The sequence below is a fragment of the Amphiprion ocellaris genome, chromosome 4 (genome assembly GCF_022539595.1).
Source record: "Amphiprion ocellaris isolate individual 3 ecotype Okinawa chromosome 4, ASM2253959v1, whole genome shotgun sequence".
Taxonomy (NCBI): Eukaryota; Metazoa; Chordata; class Actinopteri; family Pomacentridae; genus Amphiprion; species Amphiprion ocellaris.
Genome location: NC_072769.1, coordinates 33908107 through 33929576, shown reverse-complemented (window position 1 = coordinate 33929576; position 21470 = coordinate 33908107). Strand labels below are relative to the sequence as shown.

The 21470-nt window shown below is 38.9% G+C and overlaps 1 protein-coding gene across 1 annotated transcript; it reads right to left on the bottom strand.

The window, feature by feature from the left end:
• Nucleotides 1-9439: 9439 nt before the first annotated feature.
• On the bottom strand, nt 9440-14268 carry LOC111577945 (neuronal pentraxin-1-like). The gene is made up of 5 exons (XM_023284477.3): nt 13770-14268; nt 13269-13476; nt 12462-12703; nt 12098-12277; nt 9440-10709 (listed from the first exon to the last, which is right to left on the bottom strand). The coding sequence occupies exons 1-5, from the start codon at nt 14187-14189 to the stop codon at nt 10488-10490; spliced, it is 1272 nt and encodes a 423-aa protein (XP_023140245.1). The 5' UTR covers nt 14190-14268; the 3' UTR covers nt 9440-10487.
• Nucleotides 14269-21470: the final 7202 nt, after the last annotated feature.

The window sequence follows — 21470 nt, the reverse complement described above, 5'->3', positions numbered from 1 at the left end:
AGAGCCCCCAGAACTGCAGGCGAGAGCATCCATCTGTTGGATGCAGGGTTACAGCTCAGTGGGGCTTCACTTCAAACGCTCACTTCAAAAGGATCCTGCATCTCAAAGAAACAGGCCTGAATTGTCGGGATTGTCCAGACTTGTTTGGGATGCAGACGGGCTTGCAGAGGTCCTGAATCTCAAACAAGTTTTTCATTTCTCATTCAGAAATCTGCTCCTGTATTATTAAATGAGAGAGAAAAAGCTGTGCAGCAACAGTGTCGATGTGCTAATTCACAGTCTGTGCCATGCAATAATGTGAAGAGTGTTCAGACAAAGATGAAACGATAATGGTGATCTGCAGATAAATAAAAAAATTATAGATTTTCCCATTTTGCTACATTCCAAACAATAGCAAGTAAAATCACTTAAAAGTTAGCAGCCATTTAGTGCCAGAAGTCACACGGTTAGTGAAATGGAGATTATCTGAGTGCAGTGATTGTGTCACTGTGATAAAGACACCTGTATCTGGAAGGTCAGTCACTGGTGAACCAGTACTCCTGGACAGAACTACAGCATGAAGACAGAAGAACACTCCAAGAAACACAGTGAAAGGGTTATTAAAAAGCATAAGTCAGGGGATGAATAGAAGAAAACTTCTAAGCCACTGAATGTCTCTTTGAGTCCAGTTAAATCCATCATTAAGGAATGGAAGGAATTTGGCATGTTTAAATCTGCTTCTTTAAAAACTGAGAGACTGAGCAAGAACAAGAGGAGTGAAGGTGGCCACCAAGACACTTATGACTCCTCTGAAGGAGTTACGAGCTTCAGCAACTGAAATGTGAGAGAATGTTTATAAAGATAGATTGGCAAAGAGAAAGCCACTGTTGAAAAAACTCAGATTAAATCTCGACTAGAGATCACCAGAAGGCATGTGTGAGACTCTGAAGTCAACTGGAAGGAGGTTCTTTGGTCTGATGAGACCAAAACTGAGCTTTTTAGCCATCAGACTAGAAGCTATGTTTGGCGGACACCAAACTCTCCACATCATCACAAACACACCATCCCCATTGTGAAGCATGGTGGTGGCACCATCATCATGTGGGGATGCTTCTTGTAAGGCTTGTAAAGGCAGAGGGTAAAATTAATGCAGAAAAATATGAGCAAATGTTGGAGGACAACCTGACTGACTTTGCAAGAGAACTGCCACTTTGGAGAAGATTTGTTTTCCAGCAAGACAATGACTTAAATCATTCAAAGCTACATGGAAATAGTTTAAAAACAACAAGGTGAATGTTGTAGAATGGCCGAGTCAGAACTGAGACCTTAATCCAACTGAGAATTTGTTGCTGGATTTGAAAAGGACTGTTTGCTCGTGATCCCCGGCAATCTGACAGTTTTACAAAGAAAAATGGGCTAAAATTGCAGTTTCCAGTTGTTCAGGCTAATTGAGACCTATCCAAACAGGCTCAGTGCTGCTGCTGCAGCCATAAGTGCACCAACGAAATGCCACATATTTTAGATTTTTAATTAATAGATGATTAATGAATGATTGCACTGCAGAAATCTGATTTCACTTTGACATGAAAGAGTCTTTGTTTGATACATTCTTGTCAAAGAAGTCAAATCATAATAACCAAAGTAGAAACGCAGTAGAGGGGAAAACTTCCAGAGGTGGTAACAACTTTTCATAGACACTATAACTGTCTCTTCCTCAACAACAGCATGTGAGATTGCATTAATGAAGTGTAATGATACAACAGAGGCTAATTATCTTGTAGCATATACAGTCTAGAAATCAAATCCAGCATAACTCACAGTGCAACTTCAAAAGGAAGGATAATGTTGCTCCATAGCTGCTTGACTTGTCAACGGGGAGCTTTTTGCTCAACATATTACCCATAACAACTTAGAAAATACTTTTAAAAAAGTCACTATTGCAGGTTTAGGAAAGCTGTAAACTTCATTGCACAAAGACAGAATAAGTGAAGGTATAACTGCCTTTTCCCACCTTCAGCTCCACTGCTGAGTTTATTTCAGAGGCAGGTTTTCTTCCTGGGTCATGGACTGCTGCTGTTGTCTGCCTCTGAAGCCCACCGAGACACATGTCTGGTATTCAACGCTCTGTACTGGGAGGAATCACACCTCAGTTGTTCAAAATGACTGGCTAAAAAAAGGGAGGCATACATCCGCCTTGATCCAGCGCTACCCAGGAAGCCTCATTATCCTCCCTGCATCCTTTCCGGAAGCCTCTGCTGATCAGTAAATGCCACAAGTTCGACTCCCTGCTGTATCTTGGAAAGGAGGATGGAAAGGAGGAAGATGGGATTCTCCATCTCTGTCTCCTCTGAGGGAAAAAAGATTCAAGCATCTCAAAAATCACCCTTGCATGGATGCACTGTAAAAAGAAAAAGATTTTGGCAGCAAGGGTGCCAAAAAAGAAAAACAAAGATTAAAAAACAATGGAATATTGTAACCGTCAAAAATTTAAGGAGGGAAAAAGGGGGAAATAATGACAAAAATAATTCACATATACAGTTTCTTTCACAAAACAGCAAATATCAGTAAAACAATAGTGTTTTTGCAGATTTTAATACAGAAGAATGGTGCAATTTTACAGCGAAATATCTTTTAAATTATGATTTATCATTACCAGATTTTTCATGTGGACATGTTTTGTTGTTGTTGTTTTTACAGTCAACATGAACGTTTTTGCTTTTTCCTGGTATTTTACTAGATATTATCAGTAATTTAACAAAACTGAGAAAATCCTTTTAAATATATCCTTTACTACCTAAACTACTGGATATTTATTCATTCTTTTTTTTTAAACTGACCAAATGTATAAATAATGTCTAAATCACAAATCTGTATTCTTACAAATTGTAATTCTTTTTTTCTTTTTTAACAACATTTGGCAGTAAAATTACACTATTTTACAATATTAAAATGAGCAAATATCTAATTATTTTACAGATATTTGCTGTTACTTGACAGCAACAGTGTGTACACGAAGGATAGAGTATTGGAAAATTATTTTCAAACAGATTTTCCCTGTTTTGTAAAGTTACATATAATACCTTGTAAAATCACAGAAAAAAAACACTAATTTGCATAATATTTGTAATTAGCTGTAACTTATTAAAGATGGGAGGTTTTTTTTCCCTTCAAGACTCATCTGACATGAAGCGGCTCCAGTTTTAGAAACAACCAGGTCGATAGTCCAAACTCTTCCACCATGTGCAGACATTCCTCTTCCTTTTATTTGTTGAGGATGGCAAAACCCAAATTACACGGCGCTGCTTTGTCACCCCAATGTTAACAAGAGCAATCGCTGCGGTTCTGAACTGAAGCATTATTCCTGTCTTGCCTCTGCCACGGGGGACAGCTTATGAATTAATGAGATGTCAGCAGAGATGTCACGTCTTTATCCACTCAATCTCTCCAAAAAGAAAAAAAAAACACAACCTGCAAAGAGGAATTGATACAAGGCGGTGCCATGAATCTTGTCTGTCCTGACTCTGGAGGCCTCGTCTTTTTAAAAATACTTTGTTTTGGTAAGACAGATATGCATGTGGCATTAAAGAAAAACTAGAGGAAACCAGTTAAATTCACTTATTCTGGTGTCAGGATGCAGTTCATCATTGATTCAGGAGAGATGTTTATATCAGAAACCTGCCATTCAGGTTTTAAACAGAGAAGAGGGATGATTGACTTGACAGCTGATAATAGACTACAGTTCTTTAGATTTCTGCTGCTGTTGTCATGATACACAATTAAGCAAGAAAATATCAGCTGGTGCATGAAGAAATTTAGTAGAAAACAAGTTCTTCTCTTGTGTTCGAACTCTCAGAATCATCTCTGGTTGATCTCTCCAATACAACATGTAGAATACAGTGGCTTAAGCTATTTGTTCACAGCTTTTGTGTCACCAACGTTTCCTGTTAATGACTACTCAATCAAAACAAGAAAAGTACTCAGAGAGCGCAGTACTCTGCCAAGGCTGCTCATTCTCCTATATGGTATTGTCAGAAATGCAGCATTTTTTTTATTAGTTGTGAATAATCAGAAATCATGGCAACATAGAATGTGGTCATTTAATATAGATGTACCCACAAACAAAATGACCTTGTGTTGAGCACAGGTGTGTGTTATGCATGTGTACGTTATGTATGGATGCCGAATTATGTGATCTACATATGTAGTGGCTGATGGGAGTTGATGGGACTCAGAAACACCCCCACAATTTAATCAGTTGTTCCTTGGATCATTTCCGATGGATAAGTCCCAATAAATCCGCAGCTGTGGATTTGTAGTAGGATCACAATCATGTGATCGTCAGCAGGCAGCTGACGCAACGTTCACTTGTCATGGTTATAGTGATGCCGTGCCGCTATCTGGCAATGATACAGAAATCTTTAGCAAATCCGTGGATCCAGACTATAAGCCACATCACTGCCAAAATCTAATGAAGTGGTCATTGTGTCATTTCTGACCTTCCGTAAAAAATTTCATCCAAATCTGTTAGTCTGTTTTTGAGTAATGTTGCTAACTGACAGACAGACAGACAGACAAACATGCGCTGATTGGAGAGGCCTGCATGACAAAGAAAATAACAATTTTAGTAACATGATTAAGTGATTGGATTTAATTAGTAACTGAATATCTATAGAAGTGGGTGACATTATTTTAAGATTGTGTAAAATGGAAAGTTTGAGATGATTTGCCTCTCTTTTGTCACCTCAGGTATTCCAGCTAAAAGAGTCGCCATGGGCTGGAACGCCTTTTTAAAGATCCTGGGAGGAACCAAGTATAGGTAAGGAGAGGGTGAGTAGTAATCTCTTCAGGTGATAAAATAAATACATTGCTGGATGAGGATGTCGGTAGTTGTTTTTAGGAAATAGATACTTAGTTTTAATATTTGTTACTATAATTAAAAGTAAAAATATGTTGTATTTTTGTGAATTTCTCGTGTGTGATTACTTTTGGTTAACCCTTTTGTTGGTTGGGCTGAGGGGCTGATTAGGGGCTGCCTATAAAAGGCTGGCAGTTGAGTGAGAGCTAGAGCAGAGGAAAGGAGCGCCACAACACACCAGCTGACCACCTTTGCCGTTTGTGTTCTTCTAATGTGGATGTTGGTGAACAAACACCAGGTTGGTCTGCACCTTATCTCGCCTCTAGCCTCCTGCTTTATCCAACCGTAAAACGGTCATCCTTGAACTGCCCTTATCACAACTCTTAGTGTTGTAAAAAACTTTAACTTAATGTATGTGATGTCTGGGAAATAAAAAGTAGGACACCTTCTCTTTACATCCAGTATGAGCAGAGGCTTCTGTTTACATCGCAGGTGAGGACTTGTCCTATATAATGTGCATTGCAAGCAAACACTCTGTAATGTACTTCATATACTCTACCTTGGAAACAAAAACTACTAACTCAGTGTCCTTCAGTCATGTGGCCTGTTCAGAGCTTATATTGCTCTTTTTAAAGCGTTTACACTCTAATAAATAGACTTTCTGTTCCAGCTGTTTCATCCTTCAAGGTTTGACTTTACATATAAAGGTGCAAAATCATCCTTCTTCTGCTGCACAGATCTATTTTAGTCTGTTGTCCGATTTAAATTCTGGATGTGTCTGGAGCACAGATGAAATTGCACCTCAGCGATATATTCATCCAGAGCTTAGCAGCATTACAGCAGCAGAGTATTAGCTGCATGCAGTCAGCAGACCTGGTGATTATAACTGTGTGACTATTGATGAGTGTTAAAGTAAGCGGCAGGTTCATGGTGCTGCAAGTCATCCGCCCTGCTGGAGTTAGAATTTACTCACCAAGTCATAGAAAAACCAGCTGCTCTCAGAGTTTTGTGAATGCAAGAAATGCACTACCTCAATAATGGTTGCCCTCTCTTAATTTAACCCTCTGAACACAAAACAGTTTCTGAGCGGCTTTTGCTTTTGTCACATTTTTATTCACTGTTGTCTGATTTTTCTCATGCACCTCTATGGAAACAGCACAATCATGAAGAAGTAGAGAGAACTCAGAAAAGTCCTATGTGCTCTACTGGGAAGTTACAATGCCATAAATCACTGATAAATAAATGAATACTACTCGTTTTGCGAAAATTGTAACAACCTGGAATCAATGTAGAGCAAGTCCCACAAGTGTCGTCAGTTTGTGTCGATACTTGTCTCATATGTGCTCTGTGTATACACTGCCTGCAATTCAGCTAAAAAATCGCAGAATTTTTATCATGCAAGTCACTAATGACTTTTCAGTTGTGCCAAGGAGCTTCGTTTTTTTTATCTACATTTTTTAAACAGAATCTCATTAGAGCAAAGGCTTTAATTCCCCTGAATGTTTAAATGAGCCATGTAGAATGATGTGATTTTGAAGGAATATAATGATTTTCAGATTGGGTTTCGTTAATTTTCCAGATGGACCTATACGTGACACATGATTTATTCAGGAAAAGCTGAAAATCTGACAGTTAGTTCTGTTTTTACAATTTCTGACTCAGATAAATAGTGTAATTTTGGTTAAATGCCTTACAAACCCCGCATCAGTTTTTTGGGTTCAGAGGGTTAAAGATGAAGTGTGGTTGAAATGTTTCCAGCCATCTTTAATCTGGTTTGGTATTTTAGTTTCTTAAAGCTGATGAAAGCCCAGAGTATCTGGGGATCCGTCTGCCACAAATAGTTTTCTGTTCTAGGTGCCTTTAATACTGCGGCAGGAGTTTGTTCTTTGCATTAATGCCTCATCATTCTTTCAACAGACTCTTGACCTGAGCTGTCTGCTGCTGCTGAGCGTCACGGGAGATTAAAAACGATGCCCACATCCTCTCTGAGCGGAAGAAAATCCACTTCAAGGTTGAGTTTCAGACAAAAATGTGATTGAGCAGAAACATCTGTGAGGACCTGCGACTTTTACATAACCAAATGATTTACAGTTGATGAATTTATTCATGAGTTCAATACACTAAGAGGTGGAAGTTAATGCAGTAAAACACAGAAAAAGTTCCTCAGATGATAAATGTTTGCATGCAAGATGCTGCAGTTTAAACTGATCCACTGAAAGCAGTTGAAGTGTCAGCTGAATATGAAGGACAGAGAAGGTTTGTTCGTGTTTATTGAAGTGTGAAATCTGACATTTCTGTTTCAGGTTAAGCTGTCAGTTTGTAAGTGATCAAAGCCAATGAAAGAAACTCAGTTTGATAGTTGAATGTGTGAGCTGTAATTTGAATTTGAAGCACTTTTAGCTTTAACATTACAACATAAAGTAAGTACAATGTAAATACATATTTCCACAATATGTTTGAAGCTTCTCCTCTGTTGTCTGGGCTACCAGGTTACCTCCATAATAATGATAATATACAATTAGCTGGCTGAAAGTTGAAAACAAAAATAGTAAATGGCAGAATTATCTTATGTCACAAATGTTTTGAATACATTTCTTTAGAAATGTAATTGATAATGCAGTTATGTCATATATGAATATTTTGGGAAACAGGGATCATGTAAGTAAATACAGTTTAAAAAGTAATGTAATAAATAAGCTTTGTAAAAAATGCAGATTTTTGTTTCATTTACAGTTTAGACCTGTTTTGTTCCAGTCAACATGTAAACTAATACCTTTTTGTGATTTTACTTGTAATTGCTTTTAATTTAACAAAACAGGGAAAATCTGTATAACAGCAAATTGTTAAAAAAGTAATAACTGAAAGCTGTTTTTAAAAAGCTATTTTTTTTACAGTGTAGTTAGAAAGACAAACGGTTGATTTAATCTACTGAACTCCTATGTGGTTAAATTAGTTGATTACAAACATTAAACTTTTCTTCTTAATAACATTAATTGAAATGATTTCTGTTCTTAGTCTGTAAAAAAGGAACCTTTTTAAAACACAAAACAATTTAGAATTATATTACAAATGTAGCCCGTTTTGCCATATTGCAGGTAATAAGTAGAAAAATCTGTTAACTGTCAAAGAGATGCATCAAAGCGGCTGGAATATCAGGTGAACTATTAAAAGGAAATGTATATTTCAGTTGCAGAAATTGTTGAAGGGTGCACACTGTAAGTAGTTGAATCTGATGCCCTGAAAATATTTGTGTCAGCTGAAGTATGAGATGACAGCCACTGAATTTTGGGGGGAGTTTGAGCTCTTTAAGTGGTGAAACTGAGCTTGAAACAACCACAAATAACTGAAAGTCCAGTTTAAATACAATAGAGTTAGAATTTAAGAGTGTGGTCAAAGCAGCAGAATTGAAATACTTGTTGAAAGCATTTATTTAAAGAGCCTGTGTTCTGCTTTTTGGATATTTTCCCTTTCCTTTAGTGAGTAGTAGTAGAGTTAGGAGAGTCTGCACTGTCATTCTCTTACTCTGCTTCTTATCTGCCTGAAATACCTGGTTTGATGTTCTGTTTTTCACTTATCTACATCACCATGTAACACATTTGCATAATGCCTTGCAAGAAGCTAGTTTGGCCCTAGAAGAATGAGCAGCTGCCTCATAGTTCACTATTATCCTGTTTGGACATCACAACAGGCTGCAACCCTGAATTAGAAACACTTTCCTAACTATGGAGGAAGAAAATACACTAGAAAGAGTCTTTTCTCATGTTCAGTGGGTCTCTAGACACACTAGGGACACGTAGTTGTGTTGAAAACCAACAAAAAAGTGGATTTTGCATGATGTGGCTCTTTTAAAGCATGTAAACATGTTTTAGTAGACTCCCAAAATGCAATCATAAACCTGTAAATTAGCAGAATGTGGGCTCTTTAAGGTGATGTGATCAAAATTAAAACTTCATGAGGCTAAAGGGCAGCAAAAGCAGCAATTTGAAGCTTTAAAAAGCGTCAGTTTTCTGAGTTTAGGCCATAAATGCTGCTGATTATCCAGTTTGAAGAAAGTCAAAGTCAAAAACTGCTCTGTCCTTCAGTAATGTTTAGTTGATGCTCACTGAATCCATTTTTAAGCTGATTTTGTAGGAATATAATTTGATTATGAGACCAAATGTGACAGAAATGATCCAGCAGCAGAGGACGTGATGATCATAGCTGAAAAACAAAGATAACAGCTGCAAAAATGTGCAAAATCTATCAAGCAGGAGAATAAATGTGGGTTTTTTTTCAATGCATTTGACATTTGAGTTGCAGATTAATTGAGATTCAGGATCCATCAATGGCGACTTCTTATCCATGCTGCAGTTTTAGGCTGCACTGCCATCGAAAGGCCGATATGACGAAGCACTTTTCTCCTGCGACTACCTTCAGTGCAGCTGCTGCATCTCTCAGCAGCAACAACAACAGAGCAACAAGTGAGTTATTTTATGCAGTCACCTTAAAAAGAGTCACACATGCTCAAACACTGTTCCCTGAAGCTCTGCTCGCTCCGTGACCTTGACGCTCGTCTTGCAATATTCAGTTTCTTTCTTGCACGCACACAAAGCCAGGAATGCAGCATTAAGTATCACAATTTTATTACAAAAATTAAATTCTTCATCTCTCAGTTTTGCCATGCTTGGAGCATATAACAATACAGTAAAAAACCCAGACCCAGAGAAGATAGTAAAGCAGATTTCAACAATGCTTCCACAGCACTCTGTCATTCATGCTGTTACTATACAGATACTGTAACATTCCTAATACAGAGTAGTACAAACACCTGCCAAAAACACGTCATGTCAGATAACAAACTGGAATTAAAAGTACACTTAACCAGAGGAACAAGAAAACTCAACCCAGTTCAGAAAAAAAAGGTAAAAAGAAACAACAGAAACACTGAATTTGCAACTGAAAACATACTGAAATGTGCTGAATATTTGTACCAGCCCAAGGCACCCAGGCTTTCGTAGCAATGTTGGCAAAGTTAACGACATTCTTTTACAGAAACACTTGAAGCGAACAATGATTTACGAATTGACTCGAGCCACATGTTTGACTTTGCAGCGTCCTTCAGCGCACCCGCCTCCTCCTCCCGGCGTTTTTTTTTTTTTCCTCTTCTTCTTCTTCTTCGTCGGTCACAGTGCAAAATCCGGAGGGAAGGTTTGGGTGGTGGGACGCCAAGTGAAGGGAAAGTAGATGGGAGCTGCTGTACCGCGTCAGACATCACTTCACGGCGCCAAACACTGACAAGAACTGGACGGACAGCGTAATCTCCACAGGAGGATGGGGGTTGGTTATGTAATTCCTCACTTGGATTGTGATTTGTCCAAATGTAAGGCGGTGCAGATTGCCAGCTGCCAAGTCCAAGACGAAAAAGCAAAAAAAAAAAACCCTAAAAAGCTCAGGTGTGCTCTCAGTTCAAGAAAAGGAACCATCAGATACTTTCTCACTGAGGTTTTCCAAGATGAGTTACATTTTTTTTTTGATGAAAAGTGTTGTTTTTGCACATGAATACCTAATAGAAATCCCAGATTTTAAGCTTACCAATAAGTCTCTAACAAACGTCAAAATGAAGACAAGAAACGACGAAAAGCTCAGAAATACAGGGAGGCCTTGGAGATGCAGTTCAGTTGAGCGAACGGCAAGGCTCGAAGGTCCATTTGGTGGCGCCGCCGAATATTTCGATGCTGCTCTCTGTCCAGGAGAAGACGTTGCCAGCCGGCGCTTTGCTGTTGCAGGTGGCCAAGTTGTAGATCTCGGCGATAGAAAGTTTCCTATTCCAGATATTTAGGTTTGCCAGCTCACCGACGAAGGCTTGCGTGGCGTCAAAGCCTCCTCCCAGCGTGTCCTGAGGAGAAAAGACGACAAGAGTTAAAGGAAAATAGCTCGAACTAAAGTGTTAAATAATCACAAGCTGAGATTGCAGGAGGCTGCATGTGTTTTCATATGGAGAATCATACAATTAAATTTTGCTCTTAGTAATGAAAAGACTTCTGTACTTGAAAACAGCTTGAACTACACTGTGAAAACACATTCTGGGAAAAAGAAAACTGTGAAAATCTGGCAGCAAAGGTGCCAGGAAAAAATACATGAAAAAACTGTGGAATACTATGAAATCTGTGAAAACAGTTAAACAAACAGCAAATATCTGTATATATATATATATATATATATATATATATATATATATATATATATATATATATATATATATATATATATATATATTTGAAATTTTACAGTCAGATGTAAAAATACTGATTTTTGAGGACTTTATTTACAGTTTTGTCCTGTTTTCTTCTGTGATTTTATTTACAAGATATTTGTACTTTAACAGAATAATACAAAAAAACAGTAAATGGTTTTTGAAAACTGTTGAAATATTTTTCTTTTTTTACAGTGTATTTAGAAAGACAACAATTTGACTTTGTTTACTAAATTTGTTGATCACATACAATCCAATTTTGTTCTTTGTGACATTAACTGAGAAGGCCTCTGTTCCTACACTGTAAAAAATGTTTTTAATCTCTATTTTACAGATGTCCTCTGGTTTGTTAAATTGCAGATAATAACTAGTGAAGTCAGAGAAAAAAATATTAATTTGCATGTTAACGCTAAAAAAACTGTAAATAATGTCTACATCAAAAATCTTTAGTTTTACAAATGGCAAACGTTCCTTTATAACATTTGACTGTAAAAATTACAGTATTTTTTACAGTGTTTGAATAAGCAAATTAAATGTCAGAAGACTTTTGTTCTTACACTGTAAAAACAAATTGTTTAACTGAAAGTTTTAAAACAATTTACTGTCAAAGGTTCCCTGACTGCATTCAAAGCTATTTAAAGTAGTTATTTACTGTTATTTTTCCATTCTGGTACCTTTGCTACCAGATTTTCAGTTTTTTTTTTTTACAAATTTTTTTTCTTGCAGTGCAAATGCAGCTTAAACTAGTTAGAAAAACAACATTTTGACTTGACTGAAGTCCAGTCTGGGAAGTTTCACTTAACATCATGAATATGTCTTCTCCTGTGCAATATTTTCTCTGCTAAATAACTTTAAATCATGTTTCCCTACTCAAATTTAGACCAAGGTGGAGACTGCTAATCCCTAATTGGTCTCATTTCATAAACATCCCCTATTTTAATCTTTGTCCAGAAATCAAGCCCATAAATTCTTGACGGATTATTTCCACACGTGTTGCCTAAACTGTAGCAGTCCACTTAAAAAAAATCCACCTGCTCTTGTCCGAGGACCAGAACTCCCTCCGGTTTGATGGGATGGTAGGGCGCCAGGTTTTCCCCACTACCTCGCATCACTCCGTCCTGGAAGGCCTCCCACATCCCGTCACGGGTCGTCCACGTGATGCACAGGTGATGCCACTTCCCGTCGTTGATGAGGAAGGGCAGCTTTGCAACCTGGAGCAGAAAAAAAACACCTCTGGTAAGTTCTCCTTTGCACCTATTTCTACTCTGGTTCGTCATCTGAGCACAAAATATTGCAGTTTTTCCCCGCACTGACTGATCATCCTGCTAAATCCTGACATGTCAGAAGCCACAAAAGTTCCCCGCAAAGCTGAGAAATGTGAGATAATGGCTGTACCTTGTCGTTGATGAGGATCTCCATGGGGTTGTTGCCCCACTCGATCAGCACCAGCTCGTTGCTCTGACCCGGGACGGCGTAAGAAAAGGGCGTCCCGACCCCCGGAGAGGCGTTGGACTTGATCCACAGGCAGACGCTGAAGGAGTACATCTCAGGGAGGGTCCTCTTGGCTTTGGCGTACATGTAGTTGGTTCTCAGGGGGAAGGTGAGCTGGAACTTGTCGGTTGGCCTCGTGTCTTTACCTGCGGAGGAGATGGAAGGTCAGTTTAAGCAGCAGCAGTAGACTTTTTATTGCTATTTTTACACATTACAAGACCGTGGACGTTCACACACCTGCACTCATTTGACTTCAAGATTAAGATTAGTGATTTTTTTTAACAAGCAAAGTGTTTTAAAATTGAGCTGCACTGCACATATAATGAATTAAACAGGTTCTGTGCCCCCCCAAACATTTGCACACGTTGTAATTCAGAGCCAGACTCTAATAAAAGCTCCAAAACGCACCAGGTCGCGGCGCACCCAGAAAACTTGCTCTACCTCTGACATTAAAAACAACAAATCCCCCCCTCATCATATACACCCTACAGAGTCAGGTGTCGGCTGTGAAAGACATAACCTCAGCGAAGTAAAAGTACGAGCACCCTGAGATGCAAAGCAATGCAGCTCCCCTTTCCTCCCTCTCAAATCTATGCGCAACGAGACGGTTGCGCACTCGGGTTCTTATGGAGATTTGTGTTTTTGAAAGCTAACACGTCCCCTCACTCTGCTCATCTTTAAGTCCTGTGCGCTCCGGAATCCAACACGCACCTTTCTCCAGATCTGTGATCCGGTGGTGCAGAGAGGTGAGCGTGGACTCGACTCTGTTCCGCTGCTCGGTGTCGTTCCTGGATCCCGGTTTGCTCTCCTCTAACGTGTTGACGCGGGACAGAACCTGCTTCTCCATGTCGTCTATCTTGTTCTGCAGCAGGTCTTTGAGGCTGTTGGCTTGCACGGTGTTATTCCCTCTGCTGTACTGCTGCAGGAGGAGACACACACTCGGTTAAAGATTTTCTGTCATGACAACACGTTATTTTGCCGCCTGCTTGTTTTTATTTTTTTGTTTAGTTTTTTTTTTTTAATGCCCTGTGGCACATAAATGGAAAAAGCAGCGCACTTTTACGCGCCGGCTGTGAGGAAGAAAGGAACACAAGTGGTTCCAAGCAGAAGCTGCACAAAGATTCCTCTCTGATCCCTCTAATCTAGTTAATCGGGGAGGATATTTTAATTAACTTGTGACCCGCTCGGCGCTGCGCTCCTCTGCGTGCCTACCTCCAGGTTCTCCAGTCTCTGTTTGAGCGTCTGTAAAGTCTGTCCCAGCTGAGCCAGAGTGTCCGTGGTGCCCCGAGATACATCCCCCATGGTGTTCTTCCCCCCCGGCCGCCTCCCGCCGGGTCCCGCCGCCGCCGGGAGACTCTGACTCTCGCAGCGGCTCAACTTGGACGTTAGTTCCCTGATTGTCTCCTTCTGGTTCACGATGGTCTCCTTCTGCTGCAGCACCGTCTCCCGCAGCTGGATGATGGTGGTCTTCAGGTCTTCCGCCGGCCCGCTGTTCTGCATGGTGGCCGTGCACAGGTCCATATCCTTGGGCACCGACGTGCAAATAAACTGCGTCTGTCCGAAGTCTTGCGCGGAGCTCTGCGCGGCCGCCAGGCAAGAAAGTAGAAAAAGTTTCCAGGAGAATCCCTCCATGGTTCCGGTCGCGGTTCGGCTGAGAGTGAAGCAGAAACCGTGAGGTTCGAGCACCTCGGAGCTGAAGCTGTGAGGATGTTGCCGCTGAGCGCACTTTATATAGCGCACAAAGCGCAGCGCAGATCCACCGCATCACTGAGGGGAGGCAGCGGTCCTGCTCAACCTACAGAGTCCAGCCCCTTAGTTAAGGTCGTACTCAGTGATTCCTCCAGAGCGCAGCCCCACCGCGGAGTAACACCATCACTGGAGGAACAGTCACGGAGTTCAATCAATAATTGATAATACGTCGGTTTAAGCGTAATATTGCACATATATAGCGTAAAATAAAAGCATATAGTTTTAACTCAGTGTCTGTTTTCATCTTCAATTCAAAAATTGCATTTTTGCCAATAAAGTTTAGTCCTAAAAATCTTATTTTGTATTAAGTGTAGCAAGTCAGGCCAATTATTTACAAAACTGATTCCAATTTTCACTTTCTACGAAGCAAAAATAATGAAATAGAGGTTCCACACTGTAAAAAAGATAAGTATTTAACGTTATTATTTCAATGATTTACTGTTTTTTTTCCCCATTGTTTTGTTAAATTACACATAATAATGAGTAAAGTCACACAATGGAGTATTAATTTAAATGTTAACCTCCAAAATGTGTTCTTTTGCAATGTTCCATTGCAAAAGGTATTTGGTGCTCCTATTTATATCATTGCACATTAAAACACACTTTTTTAAAAGCACTTTTTTAAAATCAAAAAAGCCAAAATATTATTATTTCACAAATTTTTGCCATTATTTTGAAGAAAGATTATGTATATGAAGAACTGGCAAATGGTACAGATTTTTTTTAACCAGATTTGTTTAATTACAGCCAGTATTAAATAAAAATTATAGGTTGAAAAAAGAAAGGAAACTCAAAACTGAACAACCAGTGTCTCCTTTTAAAATCACCATTTTTAAAAAAAAATGAATTCATTGAGCATATGTGGCTGATAAATCACTGTTTTATTGTATTTCTTTATCTTCTTTATTTACAGATATTTACTGTTGTTTTTAAATCTTGGTTTTTTTTTTACAGTGCAGAATACAATAACTTGGAAAAATCAGGAGTATTTTAACTGAAGCTGAGCATACTTTGAAAACTATGAAAAATAATATGTAAAATAACAACTTTCTGTGGTTTTCAGATAAACTATGGGAGTAAAAAAGTACAATATTCCTTCCAGGAATGTAGCAAAATTGAAGCATGATATTGTACAAATGAGGTAAAAGTATCTAAACATTAAAATTTCTGTTATTTTTAAAATAAATCTTCCTTCTTGCACGTAAAAAAATCGAATCCTTGAACATAACACCAGAATCTTGGTGCTTCTGGGCGTCTGTTGGTGGACTTTGTGTTTTACGCGCATCGTTGGGAAACTCGGGGCTGTGTGTGGCCAAACAGTCGGTCCACCTTAAATGAAAGCGGCTCCCCATCCTTTACCGGAGTGTGTCCCACGGTCAGAGCCCCCCCACACCGCCTCTTCTCTCCTCCCCCTCCGGTACCTCACACCGCACATCCTCGCACCCAGAGCTGTGGTTTTGTTTTTGTTTTTTGTAACGGAGGTTTCAGCGCCTCCGAAAAACACGCTCCGACAGTGTTTCCCCCTCTTTGTACATCCTTTAAAACACAGGAACAAACTCCGGAGAGTCAGAGCTGCTTTGGGCTCGTAGCAGTTCTGTTAAAATGTCACCACTACAAGAGCGGAGGCGCTAAAAGGAAAATAAAACGTTTCCAAATAATTAAACAGACCCTTATGTAACGTCCCCCCGCGGCTCCACCATGAATAAATAAGACGCGCAGAGGGAAGAGCTGCACACTTTGGCACAGATCACGGCTGAGAACAAATCACCGATGATTCGTAGAAAGACAGGGAGGGAGGGAGGGAGGGAGGGTGGAATAATCCTCTAATAAAACACATCTATAGGCGGATCACTGGAAGCAACGTTTCTCCTTAAAAACACTCAGCAAAGGAACCTTCTCCTTCCATTAAAGGATCAAATTTACTGATTTAAATGAGCCTTTCAGAAAACAGTATTTGGAAGAGTTTCATTTAATGATGCTAGTTGCATCGGTTTAATATTTTGTTCAAAAAGCAAAATGCAAAAGGACCAACTTATAAATTGTTTCAGCTGGTAACATACAATCAAATTGAATCAGGTTTGTGCAAATTAAGCTCATAATTTCACTGGTTTAAGTTAGATGTATTTAAATAATTAGATTTCTCTCAAAAAAGCACTGACAAAACTTCATGATGAGGAAAGTCAGATTGAAGTTTTCACACTTAAGTATCTGCTTTATCCAAATGTACAACCTGAGTTTGTCATTAGATGTACGGTTCTTTTCATGTCCTTATACAGCTGAGATGCAGCAGAAAACAAATGAAGAAACGTAGACCTCAAACACACCAGAGAGCTGTAAGTCTAAATTCTGCACTGCAATTGAAAATCAAATACTAGTTTAAAGTCTAATTTTAAGTTGGTAGAATCCACAAAAGTGAACGGCCCTCTCCAAAGCAGAAAGATGAGTGAGATTTATTTGAAACAGTACTTTACTTATACTACATCTCAGATACACCTTGACAGTGTTTGCTTTTTGTCAGGAAAATGTAAATTTCTCAACAGTTTACTGTTATTTCACGTTTTCTGTGTTTTGTTAAATTAGAGATAACTAGTAAAGTTACGGAAAATTAAGGAAGGAAAAAGAAAATATGCTAACCCTAAAACAAAAGCAAGCCAAAGTTGTAAATAATCATCAAAAATTTGTGATTTTATAAAAATCGTGATTCATTATTTTACAGCATTTGAATAGAACTACACTATTTTTAGTGTAAAATGGATTTTTTTGTTTGTGATTTTTACTAGATCTTTTCTGGAAATCTGCAAAATAACAGTGTTGAAAAATGTATTACTATTTACCTTTTTAAAAAAGACTTAATATGCGTCTTTTTTCTTTCAAGTAATGGCAAATATTTGTAAAATATGGTATTTTTTGTGACATAATGTACATTTCTGGTCAAACTGTAAAAGAACAAATGATAATTGGTGACAATACAGATATTTTTAAGTGGCTTGATGTAGTTTTTTTGTTTTTTACATTTGATTTGCAAAATAATACATTTTTCTGTAATTTTTTCTACTTATCTGTAATTTAACGAGGAGGAAAATCTGTAAGATAATAGTAAACTGTTCAAAAAATGTTTGCAGTTTTTTCAGTTAAACGTTTTCAAATGTAATTCTTTTTAATACACTTTTAGTTAATTTTAATGCGTTTAAACAAAGAAGTGCCTAAACTGCCAATGTTCTTGTAAGGTCAGTTTTATAAAATACATTTTTTTACACCTCTGCTACTAACAGCAGGCTCCGTTCAGTCTTTAGCTGCTTCTCTGCTTGACTCAGAACAACGTTTTCTTATGAAAATCACAGATTAGCTGTCAAATAAAGACAAACTACTCCTTTGTCTGTATGTAAAACTGTGCCATTAAACAGGAGATAAATGTGCACCTCCAACATTTCCGTTTACTCTCCTCTCAGACTGTGTATGATGCGTAGCAGCCGCAGGCTGAAGGTTTGATGAAAATTGACCCGCAGTCTGCTTTAATTTGTTTAGTTATTGATCGGATGCCTTGTAATCAGCGAGGTGCCATGCTGAGGGCGAGAACCGGCTGAGATAACAAATGGTTAATGGCAGAGTCTAATTGTTGGGTCGCAAGAACACATTCCCCTGATCTCAGCACATTAAAGCACAGAACGTGTCATTAGAACCCTCAGGATCAACAAGTGAAGCTTCACTGTCAGATTAGAGCAAATAAGATTTAAATGTTTTGATGTGCAGAGTGTAATAATAATAACAATGATAAAACTGAGTAGTGCTGCCCAAACTCTAAGAAATTTTCCTGTAAAATTATGATTAAACACTGGCATTTTTAAAGTAAGTCACCATAGTGTTTACATACGTTATAATTTACAGGCAGCTGCAGTTACAGTTAATGTTGATTACAGCAGCAATGTGATATAAATACATTATAATAACGCAAAGTCTAGGGTGCCTGAAAAAATATGCTAAAAATGATGGAATACTGCAATATTTTAAAAAAAAACAAATGGGAAAATAATGGTAAATATCTGTATAATAATGACGTTTTGTGGATTTTATCACATAGTGTAATTTTAGGGTCACACATTGTAAAAGAACAGATTACCATTTGTAAAAACACAGATTTTTTTTTTAGATGTGGGTGTTATTTATAGCTTTACCCATTTTCTAATGGTTTACATGTAAATAAACACTTTCTGTGATTTTAGTTAGTCTGCAATTTAACAAAACCAAAATCTGTAAAGTAACAGTAAAACGTTTACATCAATGTTTTAGAGTTGAGACAGCTTGAAATTCAGTTGTATTCAACCAGCCAGCTACATTCAGGTAGAGAAATTACCTTTTAAATTACCTTTTTAACAAAAAAAAATTATAACATCTTTATTGATTGATAGCATAAACATTGGTCCTGTGTAATACTTTTTATAGTGTAGTTTAACATTTTAAAATGCACTAAAGCACCTAAAACAACAATTATGAGGAAAGTTACATTTTTTGGTGTATATATATATATATATATATATATATATATATATATATATATATATATATATATTTGAAACCAATGACAGAAATCTTTAATGTAAAATAATGAAAAAATCCTAGCCTATCTCAGAGTATCAGTGTAAAGTTAGCAATTCTGTTTTTCATTGGCTAAACACACCTTTGTGAACTGTTGTGCAAAAACTTTTAATTAACAGCTATTCTTGTTTATAATTCCAAACAAGCTTATTTTTTCAGTGATTTCTTATGGAGAGTCAGCCCACCTCTGTCACAGTAAGGTTACAGTAAACGATGAGATCTTACTACATGTATCTGTTCAATATTCATCTCCTTTCCCACGCATAAAAAAGTGCTGCAGTGCCATATGTTCAGCCATGTTTCCTCCCGTTCTCACCATGTGCTTCTCCTCGTTCCGCTGCAACACCGGGAAAAAACTGCATCAACTAGACGTCAGTCACATCTTGGCGAGCTTTTCCGAATCTTGAGGAAAGTGTGGCCGGTTTACAGGCATATTGTGGACTTTGTCTTCCCTGCAGCGGAGGTCAGATGCAGAAATGCATCAGGCCTGAGCTGGACTCCAGGGGCGGGTGTGGAAAAAAAGGGCTGAAATCCATAATGATCAGTCTCTCAGGCTCACTGAATAATGCAAAGCTTTATAATAGAACCCACTCTCTAATGGCAGAGACAGATAAGAATCATTTCACATGCTGGCAGCAAAGCGCTTTTCTTATTTATCCAGCAATAGCTGATAGATGCTGCTGGTAGTTGGGGGGGTGACTGTACAAACTGACTGCTGCAGGAGGGTTGTAGGGAGGACAGACGCTGCATGTCAGTGCTTTTATCTGAGCTAAATCTCATAGCTCAAAGAGAGCATATTTTTAATTGCTGAATTTAAACACAACACTGTTCTCTTATAGTTCTTCCTGTGTAAAAACATCATGTTCACACTGGTCTGTTCTCTCACCAACGTTTGGCTGCAGTAACAGAAATGCAGATACATTATCCTCCATGCCATACCTGTACATATCCATATGTAAGTTCATCATGTCATACGTGTACATAAAAGACTCACCCATATCTGTGGTAGAGGTCATCAGGAAACCCTTTGGTGGCAAAGTGCCAGGTGTGGATGAGATTTCCCCCCAGATGCTAAATGCTCTGGGCATTGTTGGACTGTCTTGGCTGACATGTCTCTTCAACGCACCTTGGACATCTGGTACACTGCCTGTGAAGTGGCAGACCAGGGTGGTGGTTCCCATATTTAAAAAGTGGAACCAGAGCATCTGCTCCAATTATTGTATCGGGGTATGACACTTCTCAGCCTCCCCGAGAAAGTTCCTTCCAGGGTGCTGGATGGTAGACTCCGACAGATCTGAGTCAAACCTTGGACCCAGGGCAGTTTGCAGCTAAATGTGAATGGGCTGAGATGTAAGTCAACACCTTTTGGGGTGCTACCCCAAGTGAAGGAGTTTAAGTATCTAAGGATCTTGTAAAAGATGGAGGGTGATGGACAGGAGGCTTGTTGCAGCATCAGCAATAATGCAGGTGTTGTACCGGACCTAACTGAGCTGGAAGGCAACGCTCTCGATTTATAAGTCAATCTGTGTTCCAGCCCTCATCTATGGTCATGAGCTCCATGTAGTGACCAAAAGAACAAGACTGCAGTGCAAGTGACTGAAATAAGTTTCCTCTGTAGGGTAGCTGGGCTCAGCCTTAGAAATAGGGTGAGTAGATCAGACATCCGGAAGGAACTCGGAGTAGAGCCGCTACTCCTTAACGTCAAAAGAAGCCAGTTGAGGTGATTCAACATCTGATTCAGATGCCTCCTGGGAGACTTCCTTTGGAGGATTTTCCCAGCACGTCCACCTGGAAGGAGACCCCAGGGTAGACCCAGAACTTGCTGGAGCGATATTATATCTCATCTGGCCTGGAAACGCCTCAGGATGCCCCTGGAGGAACTGGAAAGTGTCACTGGGGAGAGGGACGTCTGGAATGACCTGCTTCATCCGTTTCCTCCGAGACCCGACCTTGGATTAAGTGGAAGAAGATGGATGATGGGTGCCTGCACATATCCATATTTGAACTCACAATGCCATATCTGTACAAATCCATGTATAAATTCACTGTGCCTTGTACATTTTCTATATGTGACCCTTATTGTTTTTGGCTTCTTTCATTGCTTGTCTGTATCAAGCTACTGGAACATGTAATTTTCCCCAGTAAGGGATCAATATAGTTTATATTATAATATCTTGCCTTATCTTGTCTTTGTTTGCTCTGTCCACTAAATCAGCTCGACTTTTCCCTCTGTGTCACTGCTCCATGGCTCCTGGCTGCTTAGAATTGAGTTGTGCTGCAGGTAACTGAAGCTTCTCTGCAGAAACTTTCTCTGCTGCTGCAGTGATATCTGTGTTTTAACTATATAGAAGAGATGGAGATAGAGGGGAGCAGTCTGCTGCTTTGCATGTTTTCCCATCAGAGCCAGCATGGGAAGAGCAGACAACAGGAGTTAGAGACACACAATAAGTAGCTATATCTGTAGATTCATGATATTACCTCACAGGTCTGAACGATTTTTCCTTGACCTTCAACTCTACCATCAATCCCTCATAACTTTTCAGTTCGGAACTTTGCTTTATCGACGTCCAG